Source organism: Schistocerca americana, chromosome 5 (assembly GCF_021461395.2).
Source record: "Schistocerca americana isolate TAMUIC-IGC-003095 chromosome 5, iqSchAmer2.1, whole genome shotgun sequence".
NCBI lineage: Eukaryota > Metazoa > Arthropoda > Insecta > Orthoptera > Acrididae > Schistocerca > Schistocerca americana.
In genome coordinates this window covers 295,200,215-295,219,655 of record NC_060123.1, presented here as the reverse complement: position 1 = coordinate 295,219,655, position 19,441 = coordinate 295,200,215, and the positions used below count along the sequence as shown (strand labels likewise).

Here is a 19,441-nt window from a genome sequence, read left to right as displayed (position 1 = left end):
GTTTCCGAAAGAGATGATAGTCACATGGAGCCAGGTCAGGACTGTAAGGCGCGTGTTTCAGTGTTGTCCATCCGAGTTTTGTGATCACTTCCATGGTTTTTTGACTGACACGTGGCCGTGCATTGTCGTGCAACAGCAAAACATCCTGCTTTTGCCGATGTGGTCGAACACGACTCAGTCGAGGTTGAAGTTTCTTCAGTGTCGTCACATATGCATCAGAATTTCTGGTTGTTCCACTTGGCATGATGTCCACAAGCAAGAGTCCTTCGGAATCGAAAAACACTGTAGCCATAACTTTTCCAGCAGAAGGTGTGGTTTCGAATTTTTTTTCTTGGGTGAATTTGCATGATTCCACTCCATCAATTGTCTCTTCGTCTCTGGTGAAAAATGATGGAGCCATGTATCATCACCTGTCACAATTCTTCCAAGAAATTCATCTCCACCATTCTCGTACTGTTCCAAACATTCGCTGCATACCGTTTTTCTTGTTTCTTTGTGAGCCACTGTCAACATCCTGGGAACTTATCTGGCACAAACCTTTTTAACGCCAACACTTTCAGTATTCTGCAATCACTTCCTTCCTCTATCCCAACGTAGCGTGACCATTCGTTCACTGTGATGCGTCTGTCAGCAGTCACCAATTCGTTAACTCTCTGCTCATTGTCTGGAGTGTGTGCAGTACGAAGCCTGCCGCTGTGAGGACAGTCCTCAATATTGCCGTGCCCGCTTTCATCACGTAACCTGCTTGTCCACCGACTAACTGTACTGCGATCGACAGCAGCATCTCCATACTTTTTTTCAACCTCTTGTGGATGTTTCCCACTGTCTCGTTTTCACAGCACAGGAATTCTATGACAGTACGTTGCTTCTGACGAACGTCAAGTGTAGCAGCCATCTTGAAGACATGCTGTGATGGCGCCACTCACAGGAACAGGTTGAACTAAGTTTGAAAACAAGCGGGAAGGATGTATCTACACACTGTAAAACTTGCAGAATAAAAACAGTATTTTTACAAAAATAGTGTGCATTTCTTTTGGAGTGGCCCTCGTAGGAAGGGAAAACCTAGCAGAGAACATGAAACTTGGTGATCGTTCCTCTCTATGACATATTTTTTCCCAACGATGGATGCCTTGACGTAGACTTCGGTTTTACCAGATAGCCTCTCGGCTGTTCAGGAAACGTTCCACCTCGAAAATCACTTTGTCGTCTTTTTGGTAATGCTTGTCACTAGAGTTGCAAAACTACCGTAGGCTACCACCGTTTTAGTCCTCGCTCGGTCTTTTGATTTGCCTGGTGCGACCCCTCACGAATTCCTCTCCCGTGCCAACCTCTTCATCTCAGCGTAACACTTGCAACATATGTCCTCAATTGTTTGCTGCTTATATTCAAATCTCTGTCTTCCTCTAAAGCTTTTGCCCTCTACGGCTCCCTCTAGTACTGTGGAAGTTATTCCTTGACATCTTACCAGACGTCCTGTCATCCTGTCCATCTTTGTGTCAGTGCCTTCCATACATTCTTTTTCTGACCGATTTTACACAGAACGCCCTCAGTCCTGATCTTATCAGTCCACCTAAATTTCAACATTCGTCTCTAGCACCACATCTCAGATCATTCAATTCTCTATTGTCCCGGTTTTCCCACAGTCCCTGTTTCACTACCATACAATGTCCGCCCCGATAGCTGAGTGGTCAGCGTGATGGATTGCCGTCCTACGGCCCAGCTTCGATTCCCGGCTGGGTCGGGGATTTTTTCTGCTCAGGGACTAGATGTTGTGCTGTCTTCATCATCATTTCATCCCCATCCGGCGCGGAGGTCGCCCACTGTGGCGTCAAATGTAATAAGACCTGCACCAAGGCGGCCGGACGTGGCCCCACAAGGGGCCTCCCAGCCAATGACGCCAAATCTAGTACCTTCCGCCGCGGAAGTCGAACGCGCAGCAGAACAAATGGACGTGGTCAGCCCACAGAGGGCTCCGCCTCCGCGGCGGCTATTCCGCGCAGCGGCTCTCACGCAGCGAGGGCGCCACCACTAAGCCACGTGCAGACAACGGCCAATAGCCGCTCCCTAAGGTTTTGTATATAAGGACCCCCTCTTCCTTAGTCCAGCCAGTCTGGTACTCGCTCTGGATTTCGTTTCTATCTCGGCGGTACTGCGTTCTGGTCGTTGCTCGATGTTGACATTTGCCTGCCTCTGGTTCCGCGTGGATTTACGTTTGGTGTTTGGTGTTGTGGTTTCCACAAGCCTCCGTTGTTTATCTCTTTCTTGTTGTGTCGCTCATAGTCGGTCGTGGTCGGTAGTTGTCAGTTGTCGTTGGTCTGCCGTCCGACTCGTCCTGTGTTTACCCGGTGGTGCGTGCTCCACCGCCGGCGGCTTCCCCGCCTGGCGGCTCCGATCCGCGACCAAAGGCGTTCCCGCTGTTGGTTGTGGTTACTACATTTGGCGACGGGGTAAACGGAACATAGGAGTATGGAAGAGATATTGCTCACTCTCTTAGAGCAACAGCAGCAGCTCATGCGACAGCAGCAGCAGCAGTTGCTCTCGGACAGGGTCAATAAGCGGGATTCCCTCCCACCTCTTTCCCCAGGTGGCCCGCTTTCAGACACGTTCCCACGTTCGCCGTCGTTCCCACCGTTCAACTACGCACAAGAGTATTGGGAAACGTACCTGCATCGTCGGAAGCAACATTTCACGGCCTTTCAGGTGTCAGATGACTCTCTGCAGCGGTCGTTGTTCTTGTCTTGGGCCTCACCGGACACGTTTTTCTTGCTCTGCAAGTTGGTACCATTGGCCGACCCCGTGGCTCTCTCCTTTCACGAGATTTGTGTGTTGCTAACTATTATTCCCAGCGATACCATGTGGTTGTGTCTCGCTTGGAATTCCATCAATACTACAAGCAGCCGGGTCAGTCCTGCCATTCCCGGGTGACGGATTTGCAAGGCCTCAGCCGCAAATGCAACTTCACGTGCGCCAATCAGCAGTGCAAGACGTCATATGCAGATTCGTTAATTCGGGATGTGGTCGTTCAACTGGCGCCCGATCCAGAGGTCCGCACTGCGGCGTTAAAGTTGGACAACACCTCGTTGGAAGACATTCTGCATATTGCCCATTCCTTCGAAATTGCTCAAGCGGCGAACGAACGTCTCATGGCGTGGCCCCAGGTGGCGGCGGTCGAGTCCACTTCCCGCTCCACTCCTTATCGCCGTCGACGGGGCGCAGTCTCCAGAGGGCACCGCCGTTGAGATTCCTCGCTGTCTGACGTCTCTATGGCGTCCGAACCGCCGGTCGCCTCTCGATGTCGGCTGCGTGGCCCCCTCCCGTCGCGCCCCCAGTGCTTCTCGGCCCACACTCGAGCTGACTGTCCCCATCGCTGGAAGACCTGTTCGCTCTGCGAGAAAGAGGCCCACCTTCGATCTGTCTGTCAGAGCCGCTCGACCCGCCCCCGTCACGACCCTGCGGGCCAACAGGAGGCCGTCCATGCTTTACACGCAGTCGCCCCTCGGACCGACACATTGGCTCAAACGTTATTCCTCACCCTACGCATCTTTAACGAAGACGTCCGTTTCCATGTCGATACGGGGGCCACAATTTCTTTGGTCAATCTGACGACATACGCGCGTTTCGGGTCTCCAGAATTGTCCCCACCCTCTCGGAGGTTGGTCGCCTACGGCGACGGTTCTGTCCCTCTCCGTGGGCAGTTTTCTGTTATGGCCATCTATAAAAACGTTCCCCGGCCCCTTACCTTATTTGTGGTGGACCAGCCGTCGGCTTCGGACATTTTTGGACTCGATGCGTTCACACGGTTTGGCTTTTCCATTCAAGACGAAGTGCAGTTCGTTTCGACTACGGTTCCATTTCAGGACCTAGACGATCTGTGCGCGTCCTTTTCCTCTCTGTTTTCGGCAGACTTGGGCTGCGCTTCCGATTTCCAGGCACTCATCACTTTACTGCCGAACGCACGGCCTCGCTTTTGTCAGGCTCGGTCTATTCCTGTAGCTTTGCGCGCGGCCGTCAAGCAGCAACTCGATCGGCTCCAGGCTGCGGGGGTTATCGAGCCAGTACAATCGAGTGCCTGGGCAACGCCCTTAGTGGTCATCAAGAAACCCAATGGATCGCTTCGTCTTTGTGGGGATTTTGGGGCTACGGTCAACGCTCAGTCTTTGGTCGAAACTTATCCTATTCCTCGACAGGAAGACCTTCTCGCTAAACTGGCAGGTGGCGAGTACTTTTCTAAGATTGATCTGGCAGAAGCCTATCACCAATTGCCGTTGGATGAGGAATCGCAGGCCGTCGTCGTCATCAACACACCTTTCGGTCTCTATAAATACAAGCTTCTTCCGTTTGGCATTTCCTCTGCCCCTCCGATTTTCCAACGGTATCTCGAGCAACTTACGCAACCAATACCGGCTTGTGTCAATTACCTCGATGATATCTTAGTCACGGGGCGCACGTGCCAGGAACATCTGGGCAACCTCAGTACCTTATTTCACGCCCTGCAGGCTGCGGGTTTACGTTGTCGACTGGAGAAGTGCAGTTTTTTTCAACCGGAAGTGGAGTACTTAGGACATTGGCTCAGTAAAGAAGGCATTCGCCCTTCGGACCGCAATGTCGCAGCCATCGATGCCCTTCCCCGTCCACAAAACTTATCCAAACTCCAGGTATTTTTGGGGAAAGTCAATTATTACTTAAAGTTTTTACCCCAAGCCGCCCACATCGCGCATCCCCTAAATCGCCTGCGTCGCAAATGGGTACCTTACACGTGGACTTCTGCCTGCGATCAGGCTTTCACCCACCTGAAGACGATGCTGAAATCTGCCCCTTGCCTGATGCCTTTCTCTCCGGATCGCGCCTTGGTGGTGGCGGCCGATGCCTCAGCGTACGGGATTGGGGCAGTCCTGGCACACAGGAATGAGAATGGGTCGGAACAACTTGTGGCATATGCATCCAAGACGTTAACCCCTGCGCAAAGGAATTACTCTCAGATCGAAAAGGAGGCTCTTGCCATTATTTTTGCAGTTCAAAAATTTCACATTTACCTGTTTGGGGTGCAGTTCACCCTCCTCACGGATCACAAGCCCTTAGTGTCGCTTTTAAGGCCCCACTCGCATCTCCCAGAACGGACGGCTCAGCGTCTTCAGCGCTGGGCGTTGTTCTTGCGTAATTACACTTACACCATCCGCTATAGGCCCCCCAGTCAACACACTAATGCTGATGCCTTGTCACGTCTCCCAGCAGGACCCGATCTGGCGTTCGACCAGCAGGAAGTCCTGTGCTTCCACATCGACTCTGCCCGCCAGGAGGCTCTCGATGGATTTCCTCTGACAGCCACGCAAATCGCCGCTTCCACGCGCAGGGACCCCATTCTGCAGCAAGTCCTCCGCTATGTGACCCATGGTTGGCCTCCCTACCTTACTCGACGTTTGAAAACTGACTTCAGCCCGTGGCGTGATGTCTCACACAGACTTTCGGTGATGGAGGACGCCTCCTGTTGTCCACAGACTCGGACGCCCATCCGGACTTAGGCCACCGCATCCTGCACTTATTACACCGCGGACACTCGGGGATGTCTCGCATGAAGGCGTTGGCTCGACGACATGTCTATTGGCCAGGGGTCGATGGAGACATTGAGCACCTGGTCCGTGGTTGCACAGTGTGTGCGCGTCATCAGGCTAGTCCTACACAATCTTTCGCGCCCTGGCCAACACCCAGCCAACCCTGGGACAGGATCCATCTCGATTTTGCAGGCCCCTTCTTAGGCTCCATGTGGCTCCTCATCATTGATGCCTATTCCAAATACCCATATGTGGTTCGCATGGCGTCCACCACCACTGAAGCCACCCTCACCGCCTTGGCGCAGGTGTAGGCCATTGAAGGCATTCCTCAGACGTTGGTCACAGATAACGGGCCCAATTCACGGCGTCCTCGTTCCAGGCCTTCTGCTCCGCTAATGGTATCAAACACATTCGCTCTCCCCCCTTCCACCCTTCATCCAATGGCGCGGCGGAACGCCTGGTCCGCACTTTCAAACAGCAGCTGATGAAATCAGTGGAGCCGTCGGCCACCACCTCGGCCCTCACCTTGTTTCTAAGCACCTACCGCACTACACCGGTGGCCAGTCATAGTCCTGCCGAACTCCTTCACGGGCGACAACCTCGGACCCTCCTCCACCTGCTGACACCATCCCCTTCTGGGCCCCGCTCTCGCCCTTCCCAGCGCTACGCCCCGGGTATGGCCGTGTGGGCCCGCTCCTATGGCAGCACACCTGCATGGACGCCCGCTACGATGACAGCGGCTCATAGGCGGCGAGTGACGGCCGTACAGACACACAGAGGGCTCGAGCGTCGCCACCATAACCAACTCCGCACTTGGGCCCCTGCCTTGATTCCTCCCCCACCACATTCCCTGCTTCCTGGTGCGGACACGTCCCTTGAGGTGGAGCCCTTCCCTTCAACCCCCATCTCCTTGCCGGTTCTGCAGGCACCCCTTCCGCCTCGCCGGGGTATAGAGACACCCACTGACCCCCTGCCCTCTGGTGACACCTTGATGGATGCCACAGACAGTCTGCCCTCCCCTCCCTCAGTGGTCCCTCTGGACGTCTCACAACCCGTGCCCTCGTTCCACCCGCCTTGGCATTGTCTGGGGCATTTCTGCCCCTATGCACCAATTTCGGGAGGGAGGGATCTAGTACCTTCCGCCGTTGAAGTCGAACACGCGGCAGAACAAATGGACATGGTCAGCTCATAGAGGGTTCCGCATCCACGGCAGCTATTCCGCGCAGCGGCTCTCGCGCAGCGAGGGCGCCACCGCTAAGCCGCGTGCAGACAGCGGCCAATAGCCGCTCCCTCCAGTTTCGTATATAGGGACCCCCTCTGCCCTAGTCCAGCCAGTCTGGTACTCGCTCTGGATTTCGTTTCTATCTCGGCGGTACTGCGTTCTGGTCGTTGCTCGTTGTTGACATTTGCCTGACTCTGGTTCCGAGTGGATTTACGTTTGGTGTTTGGTGTGGTGGTTTCCACAAGCCTCCGTTGTTTATCTCTTTCTTGTTGTGTCGCTCATAGTCGGTCGTGGCCGGTTGTTGTCAGTTGTCGTTGGTCTGTCGTCCGACTCGTCCTGTGTTTACCCGGTGGTGCGTGCTCCACCGCCGGGGGCTTCCCCGCCTGGCGGTTCCGATCCGCGGCCCAAGGCGTTCCCGCTGTTGGTTGTGGTTACTACACCAAACGCTCATTTCCATTACTACCATACAATGCTGTGGCCGAAACCTACATTGTCAGAAATTTCTTCCTCAAATTAAGGCCAATGTTTGGTACTAGGAGACTTCTCTTGGCCAAGAATGCCCTTTTTGCCAGTGCTAATCTGCTTTTTATGTCGTCCTTGCTCCGTCTGTCATGGGTTATTTTGCTGCCTAGGTATCAGAATTCCTTAACCTCATCTACTTCGTAACCATAAATCTTGATGTTAAGTTTCTCGCTGTTCACATTCTGCTACTTTTCACCACTTTTGTCTTTCTTTGATTTACTCTCAATCTATATTCTGTACTCATCAAACTCGTCATTCAATTCAGCAGATCCTGTAATTCTTATTCACTTTCACTGAGGACAGCAATGTCATCAGCGAATCTTATCATTGATATCCTCTCACCTTGAATTTTGATTCCACCCTTGAACCTATCTTTTATTTCCATCATTGGTTCTTCGATGTACAGATTGAACAGTAAGGGTGGGAGGCTACATTCCTACCTTACACACTTTTTAATCTGGGCACTTCATTCTTGGTCTTCCACTCTTTTTATTCCCTCTCGGCTCTTGTACATCTTGACTACCATAGAATTCAGTAAGTCAGCATGGATTACGGAAGTTTTCGTCATAACAACAATCAGTTAAGATCGTGCTGCATTACCTGTACGTTAGGTGTGTTGGTTAACTAATACATGAATTAGGGAACTTGTACTTTTGTCCATAAAAATAAAAATGCACGAAAACTCCCACTTACACGAAAATGCGAAACGGGGAGGTTTTGGTGTTGTGGTCTTCAGTCCAGAGACTGATTTGATGCAGCTCTCCATGCTGCTCTATCCTTTGCAAGGTTCTTCATCTCCCAGTACCTACTGCAAGCTACATCTTTCTGAATCTGTTTTGTGCATTCATCTCTTGGTCTCCATCTACGATTTTTAACCTCCATGCTGCCCTCCAATACAACATTGGTGATCCTTTGATGCCTCAGAATATGCCCTACCAACCGGTCCCTTCTTCTTGTCAAGTTGTGCCACAAAGTCCTCTTCTCCCCAATTCTATTCAATACCTCCTCATTAGTTATGTGATCTACCCATCTAATCTTCAGCATTCTTCTGAAGCACCACATTTCGAAAGCTTCTATTCTCTTCTTGTCTAAACTATTTATCGAACATGTTTCACTTCCATACATGGCTACAGTCCATACAAATACTTTCAGAAACGACTTCCTGACACTTAAATCAATACTCGATGTTAACAAATTTCTCTTCTTCAGAAACGCTTTCCTTGCCATTGTCAGTCTACATTTTATATCCTCTCTACTTCGACCATCATCAGTTATTTTGCTCCCCAAATATCAAAACTCCTTTACTAATTTAAGCGTCTCATTTCCTAATCTAATTTCCGCAGCAGTATCGAAAGCTTAAACATTATTTCGTTCTTGCCATAAACCGTACTTAATTATGTACAAAACAAAACTCCACAAAAACAGTTCGTTCTTTATTCAGATTAGTTATGCATATTATTATTATTATCTTTCCTTTCTCAGACCTTAGGTCTGGTTCGGAAGGAAAGTGACGCGGACCTTGATCAAGCGTCACTTCCTTTTAACTGTACGGTATATGTTACATTGCGTTTAGGAACTTTCGGGTAATTGAACATGTATCAATAATTACGGATTTCTGAAGTTGTATATATAAGTTTGGATGTAGCTGTATTGCATTGATGTACTGGTGGATATTGCGTGGTATGACTCCTGTAGTTGAAAGTATAATTGGTATAATGTCAACTTTATCCTGATGCCACATGTCCTTGACTTCCTCAGCCAGTTGGATGTATTTTTCAAATTTTTCTCCTGTTTTCTTCTGTATATTTGCTGTATTGGGTATGGATATTTCAATTAGTTGTGTTAATTTCTTCTTTTTATTGGTGAGTATGATGTCAGGTTTGTTATGTGGCGTTGTTTTATCTGTTATAATGGTTCTGTTCCAGTATAATTTGTATTCATCATTCTCCAGTACATTTTGTGGTGTATACTTGTATGTAGGAACGTGTTGTTTTAAAAGTTTATGTTGTAAGGCAAGCTGTTGATGTATTGTTTTTGCGACGTTGTCATGTCTTCTGGGGTATTCTGTATTTGCTAGTATTGTACATCCGCTTGTGATGTGATCTACTGTTTCTATTTGTTGTTTGCAAAGTCTGCATTTATCTGTTGTGGTATTGGGATCTTTAATAATATGCTTGCTGTAATATCTGGTGTTTATTGTTTGATCCTGTATTGCAATCATGAATCCTTCTGTCTCACTGTATATATTGCCTCTTCTTAGCCATGTGTTGGATGCGTCTTGATCGATGTGTGGCTGTGTTAGATGATACGGGTGCTTGCCATGTAGTGTTTTCTTTTTCCAATTTACTTTCTTTGTATCTGTTGATGTTATGTGATCTAAAGGGTTGTAGAGGTGGTTATGAAATTGTAGTGGTGTAGCCGATGTATTTATGTGGGTGATTGCTTTGTGTATTTTGCTAGTTTCTGCTCGTTCTAGAAAGAATTTTCTTAAATTGTCTACCTGTCCATAATGTAGGTTTTTTATGTCGATAAATCCCCTTCCTCCTTCCTTTCTGCTTAATGTGAATCTTTCTGTTGCTGAATGTATGTGATGTATTCTATATTTGTGGCATTGTGATCGTGTAAGTGTATTGAGTGCTTCTAGGTCTGTGTTACTCCATTTCACTACTCCAAATGAGTAGGTCAATATTGGTATAGCATAGGTATTTATAGCTTTTGTCTTGTTTCTTGCTGTCAATTCTGTTTTCAGTATTTTTGTTAGTCTTTGTCTATATTTTTCTTTTAGCTCTTCCTTAATATTTCTATCATCTATTCCTATTTTTTGTCTGTATCCTAGATATTTATAGGCATCCGTTTTTTCCATCGCTTCTATGCAGTCGCTGTGGTTATCCAATATGTAATCTTCTTGTTTAGTGTGTTTTCCCTTGACTATGCTATTTTTCTTACATTTGTCTGTTCCAAAAGCCATATTTATATCATTGCTGAATCCTTCTGTTATCTTTAGTAATTGGTTGAGTAGTTGATTTGTTGCTGCCAGTAGTTTTAGATCATCCATGTATAGCAAATGTGTGATTTTGTGTGGGTATGTTCCAGTAATATTGTAACCATAATTTGTATTATTTAGCATGTTGGATAGTGGGTTCAGAGCAAGGCAGAACCAGAAAGGACTTAATGAATCTCCTTGGTATATTCCACGCTTAATCTGTATTGGCTGTGATGTGATATTATTTGAATTTGTTTGGATATTAAGTGTGGTTTTCCAGTTTTTCATTACTATGTTTAGGAACTGTATCAATTTAGGATCTACTTTATATATTTCCAATATTTGTAGTAACCATGAGTGGGGTACACTATCAAAAGCTTTTTGGTAATCGATGTATGCGTAGTGTAGCGACCTTTGTTTAGTTTTAGCTTGATATGTCACCTCTGCATCTATTATCAGTTGCTCTTTACATCCTCGTGCTCCTTTGCAACAGCCTTTTTGTTCTTCATTTATAATTTTGTTCTGTGTTGTATGTGTCACTAGTTTCTGTTTAATGACTGAAGTTAATATTTTGTATATTGTTGGTAGGCATGTTATGGGGCGATATTTAGCTGGGTTCGCTGTGTCTGCTTTATCTTTAGGTTTCAGATAAGTTATTCCATGTGTGAGTGTATCAGGGAATGTGTATGGGTCTGCAATGTAACTGTTAAATAATTTAGTTAGATGTGAATGTGTTGAGGTGAACTTCTTTAACCAGAAATTTGCTATTTTATCATTTCCAGGGGCTTTCCAATTGTGAGTAGAATTAATTGCTTGGGTGACTTCATGTTGCAAAATTGTCACTTCAGGCATTTGTGGTATCATCTTGTATGTGTCTGTTTCTGCTTGTATCCACCGTGCATGCCTGTTATGTTGTACCGGGTTTGACCATATGTTGCTCCAGAAGTGTTCCATGTCTGTTATGTTTGGTGGATTGTTTATTTTAATGTGTGTGTTATCTATTGTCTGGTAAAATTTCTTTTGGTTTGTGTTGACTGTTTGGTTTTGTTTCCTTCTATTTTCACTTTTTTTGTATCTTCTGAGTCGTTTGGCTAATGCTTGTAATTTCTGCTTCTTTTCGTCTAATTGCTCTGTCGCTTCTTGTTGTGAGATTTTACCTAACCTTTTTCGTTTTTTTTTTCCGAGATTTCATTTCTTATAAATTGTGTTAGCTGTCTGATGTCTTTTCTCAGTTTTTCTATTTTGATCTGTAGCCTGTGTTGCCATGCTGGTTTTGTGGGTTTCTTCTGTGTGTTGGTTGGTTCTGATCTCTGCCTAGTGTGTATATTTAGTGTAGTGAGTGCTCCTATATAAAGCAGTAGTTGTAACTCTTCCATAGTTGTGTTTTCATTTATTTTGTTGTGTATGATTGTGTTGATAGTTTTTATTGTTGTTTCCACTTGTGGGTTATTTGGTGGTCTATGCAAGAATGGTCTAATGTCTGTATTTGTGTCTTTGTATTCTATATATGTTAGCTGAAATTTTTCTTCTATATCTAATATCTGTGTCACTTTGTGTTCTATTTGTGCTTGTTCTGGTGGCTGCCTTAAGATTTCGTTTTCCTCTGATTATTATTATTATTATTATTATTATTTCTGTTATTATTATTATTATTATTGACAGCAACTGAAGTCGTATAAATATGTTGCTCAGCATATCTGTTATACAGCAGATGCTACTAACTTCGCTCTCTCACATTTATCTGAATTTAAAAATTTGTGAACATCGAGAATGTATATGTACGAGCCGCACTGTGCTCTAATGCTATTTTTGCGTATTCCTTGTCACGAAACTTCTCCAGGCGATGGCCCGAACCACAGGTTCATTGTAGGAGCCCGCGGTTCTTAAACACGGCCCTGCTGTTGTCAGGTCGGAGCCGGCTGCGGGCGAGGACAAGGACATCTGGATGTACGACCTGGCGGCCAGCGGGGTGAGCAGGCTGCGTGGCGAGCTGAGCGCCGCCTTCGTCAAGGTCGCAGAGGAGAACGCCGCCGGCGCCCCGCCCCAGGAAGCCGCCTGACGCGGCCCCGCTCTCTTTGTACATAGCGACACTTTTCTAAATAAATTTTTTACTCTTTTTGATAAATCTCCGTGTCATTCATTTCGCACCTTCCTCGCCTGAAACGTTCCCGTGCTTTGTCACCTGAGATCAGCCAGGAAACGTTTAGTGGCAATCCCACATCGGTTCTGCTGAACTATTTTTCACTCCAAGGAGAAGAGCACGTTGTTTGAGTTCCAGCACATTTTTAAAGGCGTGGTTCATTTCAAACCAATTACCGTGAGAACTGGTAGTGGGGCTGAAGCAGAAGCTCATGCTGTGGACTCGGCAGTGTCAGGGACAATGCACCGCAATGACTGACTTTTCGCCGGGGAATAAACTGATAGAAGTTTTGCGTTGACAGCACTGTAAAGACATTTGTGCGCATAATTGTGCAGTATTTTTAAAAGTATTTGAAATAATACATCATCGGCATACACTGAAGAGCCAAAGAAACTGGTACACCTGTTACTATCCTGTAGGGCCCCCGCGAACATGTAGAAGTGCCGCAACACGACGTGGCATGGACTCGGCTAATGTCTGAAGTAGCGCTGGAGGGAACTGACACCATGAATCCTGCAGGACTGTCCATAAATCCGTAGAGTACTAGTGGGCGGAGCACGTTGCAAGGCTTTCCAGATATGCTCAATAATGTTCATGTTTGGGGAGTTTGGTGGCCAGCGGAAGTGTTTAAACTCATAAGAGTTTCCCTGGAGCCACTCCGTACCGATTACAGACGTGTGGGGTGTCGCATTGTCCTGCTGGAATTTCCCTAGTCCATCGGAGTGCACAATGGACATGATTGGATGCGGGTGATCAGACAGGATACTTACGTATGTATCACCTGTCGTATCTAAACGTATCAGGGGTCCCATATCACTCCAACTGCACATGCCTCACACCATTACAGAGCCTCCACCAGCTTGAGCGTCCGCCCCCGGTAGCTGAATGGTCAGCGTGACGGCTTGTCAATCCTCTGAGCCCGGGTTCGATTCCCGGCTGGGTCGGGGAATTTTCTCCGCCCACGGACTGGGTGTTGTGCTGTCCACGTCATCATCCTATCATCCTCATCGACTGCAGGTCGCCGAAGTGGCGTCAAATTGAAAGACCGGCACCCGGCGAACGGTGTGCCCGACGGGGGACCTAGCCATACGAATAAATAAAAAAACCAGCTTGAGCAGTCCCCTGCTGAGATGCAGTGTCCATGTGTTCATGAGGCTGTCTCCATACCCGTACACGTCCATCCACTTAATACAATTTGAAACGGGACTCCTCTAATCAGGCAACATGTTTCCAGTCATCAACTGTCCAATGTCGGTGTTGGCGGGCGAGGTGTAAGGCTTTGTTTTATGCAGTCATCAATGGTACATGAGTGAGCCTTCGACTTCGAAAGCCCATATCGATGATGTTTCGTTGAATGGGTCACAGGCTGACACTTGTTCATGGCCCAGCACTGAAATCTGCCGCGATCAGCTGAAGAGTTGCACTTCTATCACGTTGAACGATTCTCTTTAGTCATCATTGGTCCTGTATTTGCAGCATCTTTTTCCGGCCGCAGCGATGTCGGAGATTTGATGTTTTACCGGATTCCTGATATTCACGGTACACTCGTGAAACGGTCGTATGGGAAAATCCCCACTTCATCAATATCTCGGAGAGGCTGTGTCCCATCGCTCGAGCATCGACTACAACACCACGTTCAAACCCACTTAAATCTTGATAATCTGCCATTGCAGCAACAGTAATAGATCAAACAAATGCGCCAGACACTTTTTGTCTAATATTGGCATTTCTGGCCGCAACGCTGTATTCTGCCTGTTTACATAGCCTTGCATTTGGATATGCATGCCTATACCAGTTTCTTTGGCGCTCCAGTGTATAATTGTGTATATTAATTATTCACAGTAAGTAGATACTCGGCTCGGTGGCTGACGAGAGTAGCTGTTTTGATAAAATTTGATTTCGGACAGATAGTCACTTGTTCCATGAACGTGAGCTTCAAATACTTTATGCCAATACACTAGTATTGTTGCAGCATTTTTGATTCCGTGTTACGGTCACCCTGTGACTATGATCATATACAGAGGACAGCCACATGTCCTTATTTGCAGTTAATGACACCGTTTCGTTTACATTTATCGAGCTGCACAGAGTGCAGTGCCGACTGCTAGCTACCTTTGACTATGTTAGCTGTGCTGAGAAAGCTGTGAATGTATATGTGGTATCTGCCCTTTTGGATATGTCTGGAAGGACAGATACCACTTTGATCCTGCAGCCACTATGAATCAAGACACAAAATAATTAAAGACATTAGCTGCCAGTTGGTATTGATTTACGCTCATGCTCATAAATTAAGGATAATTGCAGAATGTGGTGCCACACAACGTGGCACTACACAAAACTGGCGCTAGTAGCATAGGCACATAGGGAACACACACGACACTGATCTTTAAGTCCACGGTATTGGCAATAAGTTGAGAAAACCGTCCCGAAACACATGTGCTACAGAATGCCACTGTTTCCCGCGCATGTACCCCGCCATCAATATGGGATATGATCACCATGCAGACGTACAGAGGCCACGCAACGGGTTGGCATACTCTGGATCAGGTGGTCGAACAGCTGCTGTGGTGTAGCCTCCCATTCTTGCACCAGTGCCTGTCTGAGCTCCTGAAGTGTCGTAGGGGTTTGAAGACGTGCAGCGATACGTCGACCGAGAGCATCCCACACGTGCTCGATGGGGTTGTGTCTGGAGAACAGGCAGGCCACTCCATTCGCCTAATATCTTCTATTTCAAGGTACTCCTCCACGATGGCAGCTCGGTGGGGCCGTGCGTTATCATCCATCAGGAGGAAGGTGAGACCCACTGCACCCCTGAAAAGGCGGACTTACAGGTGCAAAATGACGTCCCGATACACCTGACCTGTTAGAATTCCCCTGTCAATGACATGCAGGGGTGTAGACGTGCACCAATCATAATCCCACCCCACACCATGAAACCACGACCTACATACAGGTCCCTTTGAAGGACGTTAAGGGGTTGGTATCTGGTTCCTGGTTCACGCGAGATGAAAACCCGGCGAGAATCACTGTTCACACTATACCGGGACTAGTCCGTGAACATAACCTGGGACCACTCTTCCAATGACCATGTACTGTGTTCCTGACACAAGGCTTTACGGGCTCTCCTGTGACCAGGGGTCAGTGGAATGCACCTTGCAGGACTCAGGGCGAATAAACCACGTCTTTTCAGTCGTCTGTAGACTGTGTGTCTGGAGACAGCTGTTAAGGTGGCTGCAGTAAGGTCCCGAGCAAGGGTACCTGCAGTACTCCATGGCCGTCTGCGGGCACTGATGGTGAGATATCGGTCTTCTTGTGGTGTTGTACACTGTGGATATCCCGTTCTGTAGCGCCTGGACACGTTTCCTCTTTGCTGGAATCGTTGCCATAATCTTGAGATCACACTTTGTGGCACACAGAGGGCCCGTGCTACGACCTGCCGTGTTTGACCAGCCTCCAGTCGCCCTAGTGTTCTGTCCCTAATAATGTCATCAATATGTGTTCTTTGAGCCATTTTCAATACAGTCACCATTAGCACGTCTGAAAACGTCTGCACACTTACTCGCTGCACCGTACTCTGACATGCACCAACACGCCTCTGTGTATTTGGACTGCTGCCAGCGCCACTGCGCGACGACCGCAGGTCAAATGCACCGCATGATCATACTCCGAGGTGACTTAAACCCGCAAACCGCCCACCAGAGCGTTGTTTCACCATGTATCAGCATTATCCTTAATTTATGAGCACGCGTGTATATCAATGGGGGAAGTTAAAAATTTGTGCTGGACCGGGATTCAAAACCTGGTCTCCCGATTACTAGGCAGATCCGCTGACCACTATGTTATCCTTTTTTTCTTTTTTTTCCAGTGGAACCTTCCTGACACCAAAGGGAGGGACAGCGGCAAAATGGCAAGGACAAAATGTCCCCCCCCCTCCCCCCCAGGAACCAAGGATAGCATAGGGAATAAAAACCAGTAGAGGTACAATGTGTGTCAATGAGACAAGGGTTTTTTTTTAACGCCACCAAGAGTAGCAGGAAACATACGTCACAAGGAGGAGGGAGCGTCAATTCACACACTCAGTGGGACTATCAGTGAATATTTTCTCAGGGAAGAGCATTCCAATGACCACAGAATAATCGGTACTAAGAGTGGAAAATGTATGGATCAGCTGCTCATTGCAATAACACCCCGAGCTGTGGGATGGGTTAAGAAGAAACTACAAAGAAAATTAGAGGAAGTTTCTTTATTTGAAACTGCAGACAACTGCACAATGCCATTCATTTAGGAACTGCCATAACTGAAGGAAATTTTTCTCAACGTCAGCAAACAACTAATGAACTGCATGTCTAAAAATCCACTTTACGGAGTTTGTCTTTGTTTGTGGGAAGTATCCTGAGTCTGCAAAGAGGAGCTGGTGAGGTCACATCTGATGAGAAGCTGTATGGTTACGAAAGACCAGCATCTGTCGCATCAGGGAGCAGACACCTATCACTGATCTGCACACCAAGCGACGCTCGTCGGTGTCCAGAACACCACAGAAATTTTTCTCTAATTTTCTTTGTAGTGTTCTTCTTAACCACCCCAGAGCTGGGGTGTTACTTCGATGAGCAGGTCATCTACACATTTGCCACTCTTAGTACCGATTATTCTGTCTCTGCAAGGTGAATCCTGTGAAGGCATGGTTTGCTTCCCATTGACTGTAAGGTACCAAGCAGACTGGACATCAGTGCAAGATAAGTAGCGCACACCATCCGCCGGACGGTACGCCAATCGCTGCTGCCTCTCAACCACATTTGGTGTCCCGTTCTGCTGGAGAAAGCCATAGATCGCCTTCGTGGAATAAGCACATTGACGTAAGCGCATTTGCAATAGCGTTTTATGGAGATAGCTCAGTTCGAGGGAAAGAAAGCAGAAGTAAAAGAAGGATGACGTGAAGTCTGAATGTTGAATAGGGGCTGAGAGAGAGCGTGGAGCAAGGGTCTCCAGAAACAGTCTGATGAGGCTCGTTGGACAACAGCGCCAGAGCACCATCTGAGAGCTGACGAAAAGAGCCATCATTCTGTCAAGGACAGAGCCTAAACTGTACCTGCACCGTGGGAGGGTGAAAGTCTCATACCGAATCTTGAACAGTAAGCTGTGGGAAACATATGAACCCAATGCTGCTAGCATGTATTGGAGCAGTGGGCAGTATGAGAAATGTCTGTCCCACGTGGGGGTACTTGGCGCCAAATGCACATTAACATGTTGCATCTGTTGCAGAAAATTGAGGCTCATAAACGATGATCTAGGAGCTAGCAGTTGAGGGCAATCTTGTGCTGCCGATCTCCCATAAAATCGAGTCCTAAGCATCGGATAGTAGCAGCTACATGCAATGGATCAGTGCTGTCCTCAGGAAGCCCCGCACCTATAGCCATAGTGCTCGATTTGTGGACATTAAGGCAGCTACCAGAAGCTTCATCGTAACTGATAACCCTTGCTAAGGATTTCCTGACCTCTGCACTGCTGTAAATAATCAGGATGAGATCATCCATGTAACTAGTGCAGCAAAAGATGTGGCCACCAAGAGACATCCCAGACATGCATTAATGGAGACCACAAAGGATGCAACAGTAGAGATAGCCGGCAGCCTTGATGCATCGAATGACGCATCAAGATGGGAGGAGTGACATCGCCATTGTAGAGTACATGGGCCATCACTCCACTAAGGAGACGCATCACAATATCGACAGTGCACTCCTTCCATGTAGTTGTGATCAACCTGATCGAAAGCCTGGCTGAAGTTAAGAGTGGCCAAAAGCCCAGGCACATAACGAGCTTGACCAAGAGTGATTATGTCTCGATAGTGACAGAGGGCAGTGCGGATGTTATTGGCACCTCCCAAAGAGGCTTGAGCAGAGGAAACCATATACCAGGGCGACCATTTAAGCTGTGCAGCCAATAGTCAAGTAAAGATCTTCGTATCACGTAGAACAATGCCAAGGGGCAATAACTGCAAATATTTGATGTACTGCAAGGCTTGTGGATGGGAATGAGGAGATAGTCATGGAAACAGTCAGGGATCTGCACGACAGAGGACATCAGGGGACGAAGTATCTGATAAAACTTAAGTGGGAGGCGGTAAGGGTCAGGCGACTTGTTCATAGAATCCAATTTGAGTGCATCATGGATTTATTTCTCTGTGACAATGGTTAGCAGGTCCATCATTGCATTCCCACGAACAAGGCCAAATGAGAGTCAGGAGGTCGCTGCCAGGGTAGGCAGGGTGGTGACATTGTGTGGATAAGCATAACATTGTGTGCATGTAGGGCAGACCCTATATCACATTGGTTATCCAAAAGCCGTCTGTCATGAACCATAAGAACATTAATCAATGTCCCTTGAAAGTGGCATTATTTCGTTACCACATGGTACATAGACAGACACTCATGCATAAACCCTTCGTGCGTGCATGCCCTGACCATAGCTCCTTCAATGTAGTGTCAAGAGAGAGCAATGAACTGTGCCTTTGCATCTCCGTTACCTGGCATCATGTTTGATTCCCACGCTTTGCTCAGAGGACAGGCTATGTCGAGGCATATTGACAGGCTGTCCACACGGTCTCGAAGGGCAGTGAAGTAGATGGAATGTGTTCAGTTTCCATGGTCCCTGGCCTGGTGGCAGAGAATGATGGCACAGATTTAGGGGTGATGGGCCAGACTTCAGCAGGCAGAATTCCACCGACAATATTGCAGGAGGTACAAACACGATCGGGGCGACTGGTATAATGGCTAGTGAAATGGGTAAACCCCAGACGATTGCCATGAAGATGCTCCCAAGAGTCCACAGGGTTGATGCACTGGACAATTGCTGCTAGTGCCGCACATGAAGAGTGATGCCTGGGTAGAGCTGAAGTTGCCTGCCACGATCAATGCTTCCTGCTGACCAGGAAGAGGTGTGACCACCTTGGAGAAGCAAGTGGAACATTCGCAGTGGTGACCCAGACCAGATGGTATATAGACGCTGATGATCCTGACACCATCAAATGT

General features: G+C 47.6%; 1 protein-coding gene across 1 annotated transcript in view; it reads left to right on the top strand.

Moving 5' to 3' along the window:
• LOC124616323 (histone-lysine N-methyltransferase 2D-like) overlaps positions 1-12,348 on the top strand; it is a 77,224-nt gene extending 64,876 nt beyond the window's left edge. Inside the window, exon 9 of the mRNA XM_047144629.1 lies at positions 12,185-12,348. Coding sequence (XP_047000585.1) covers positions 12,185-12,335 — 151 coding nt within the window. The 3' untranslated portion in view covers positions 12,336-12,348. The remainder of the gene's footprint in view (positions 1-12,184) is intronic.
• Positions 12,349-19,441: the final 7,093 nt, after the last annotated feature.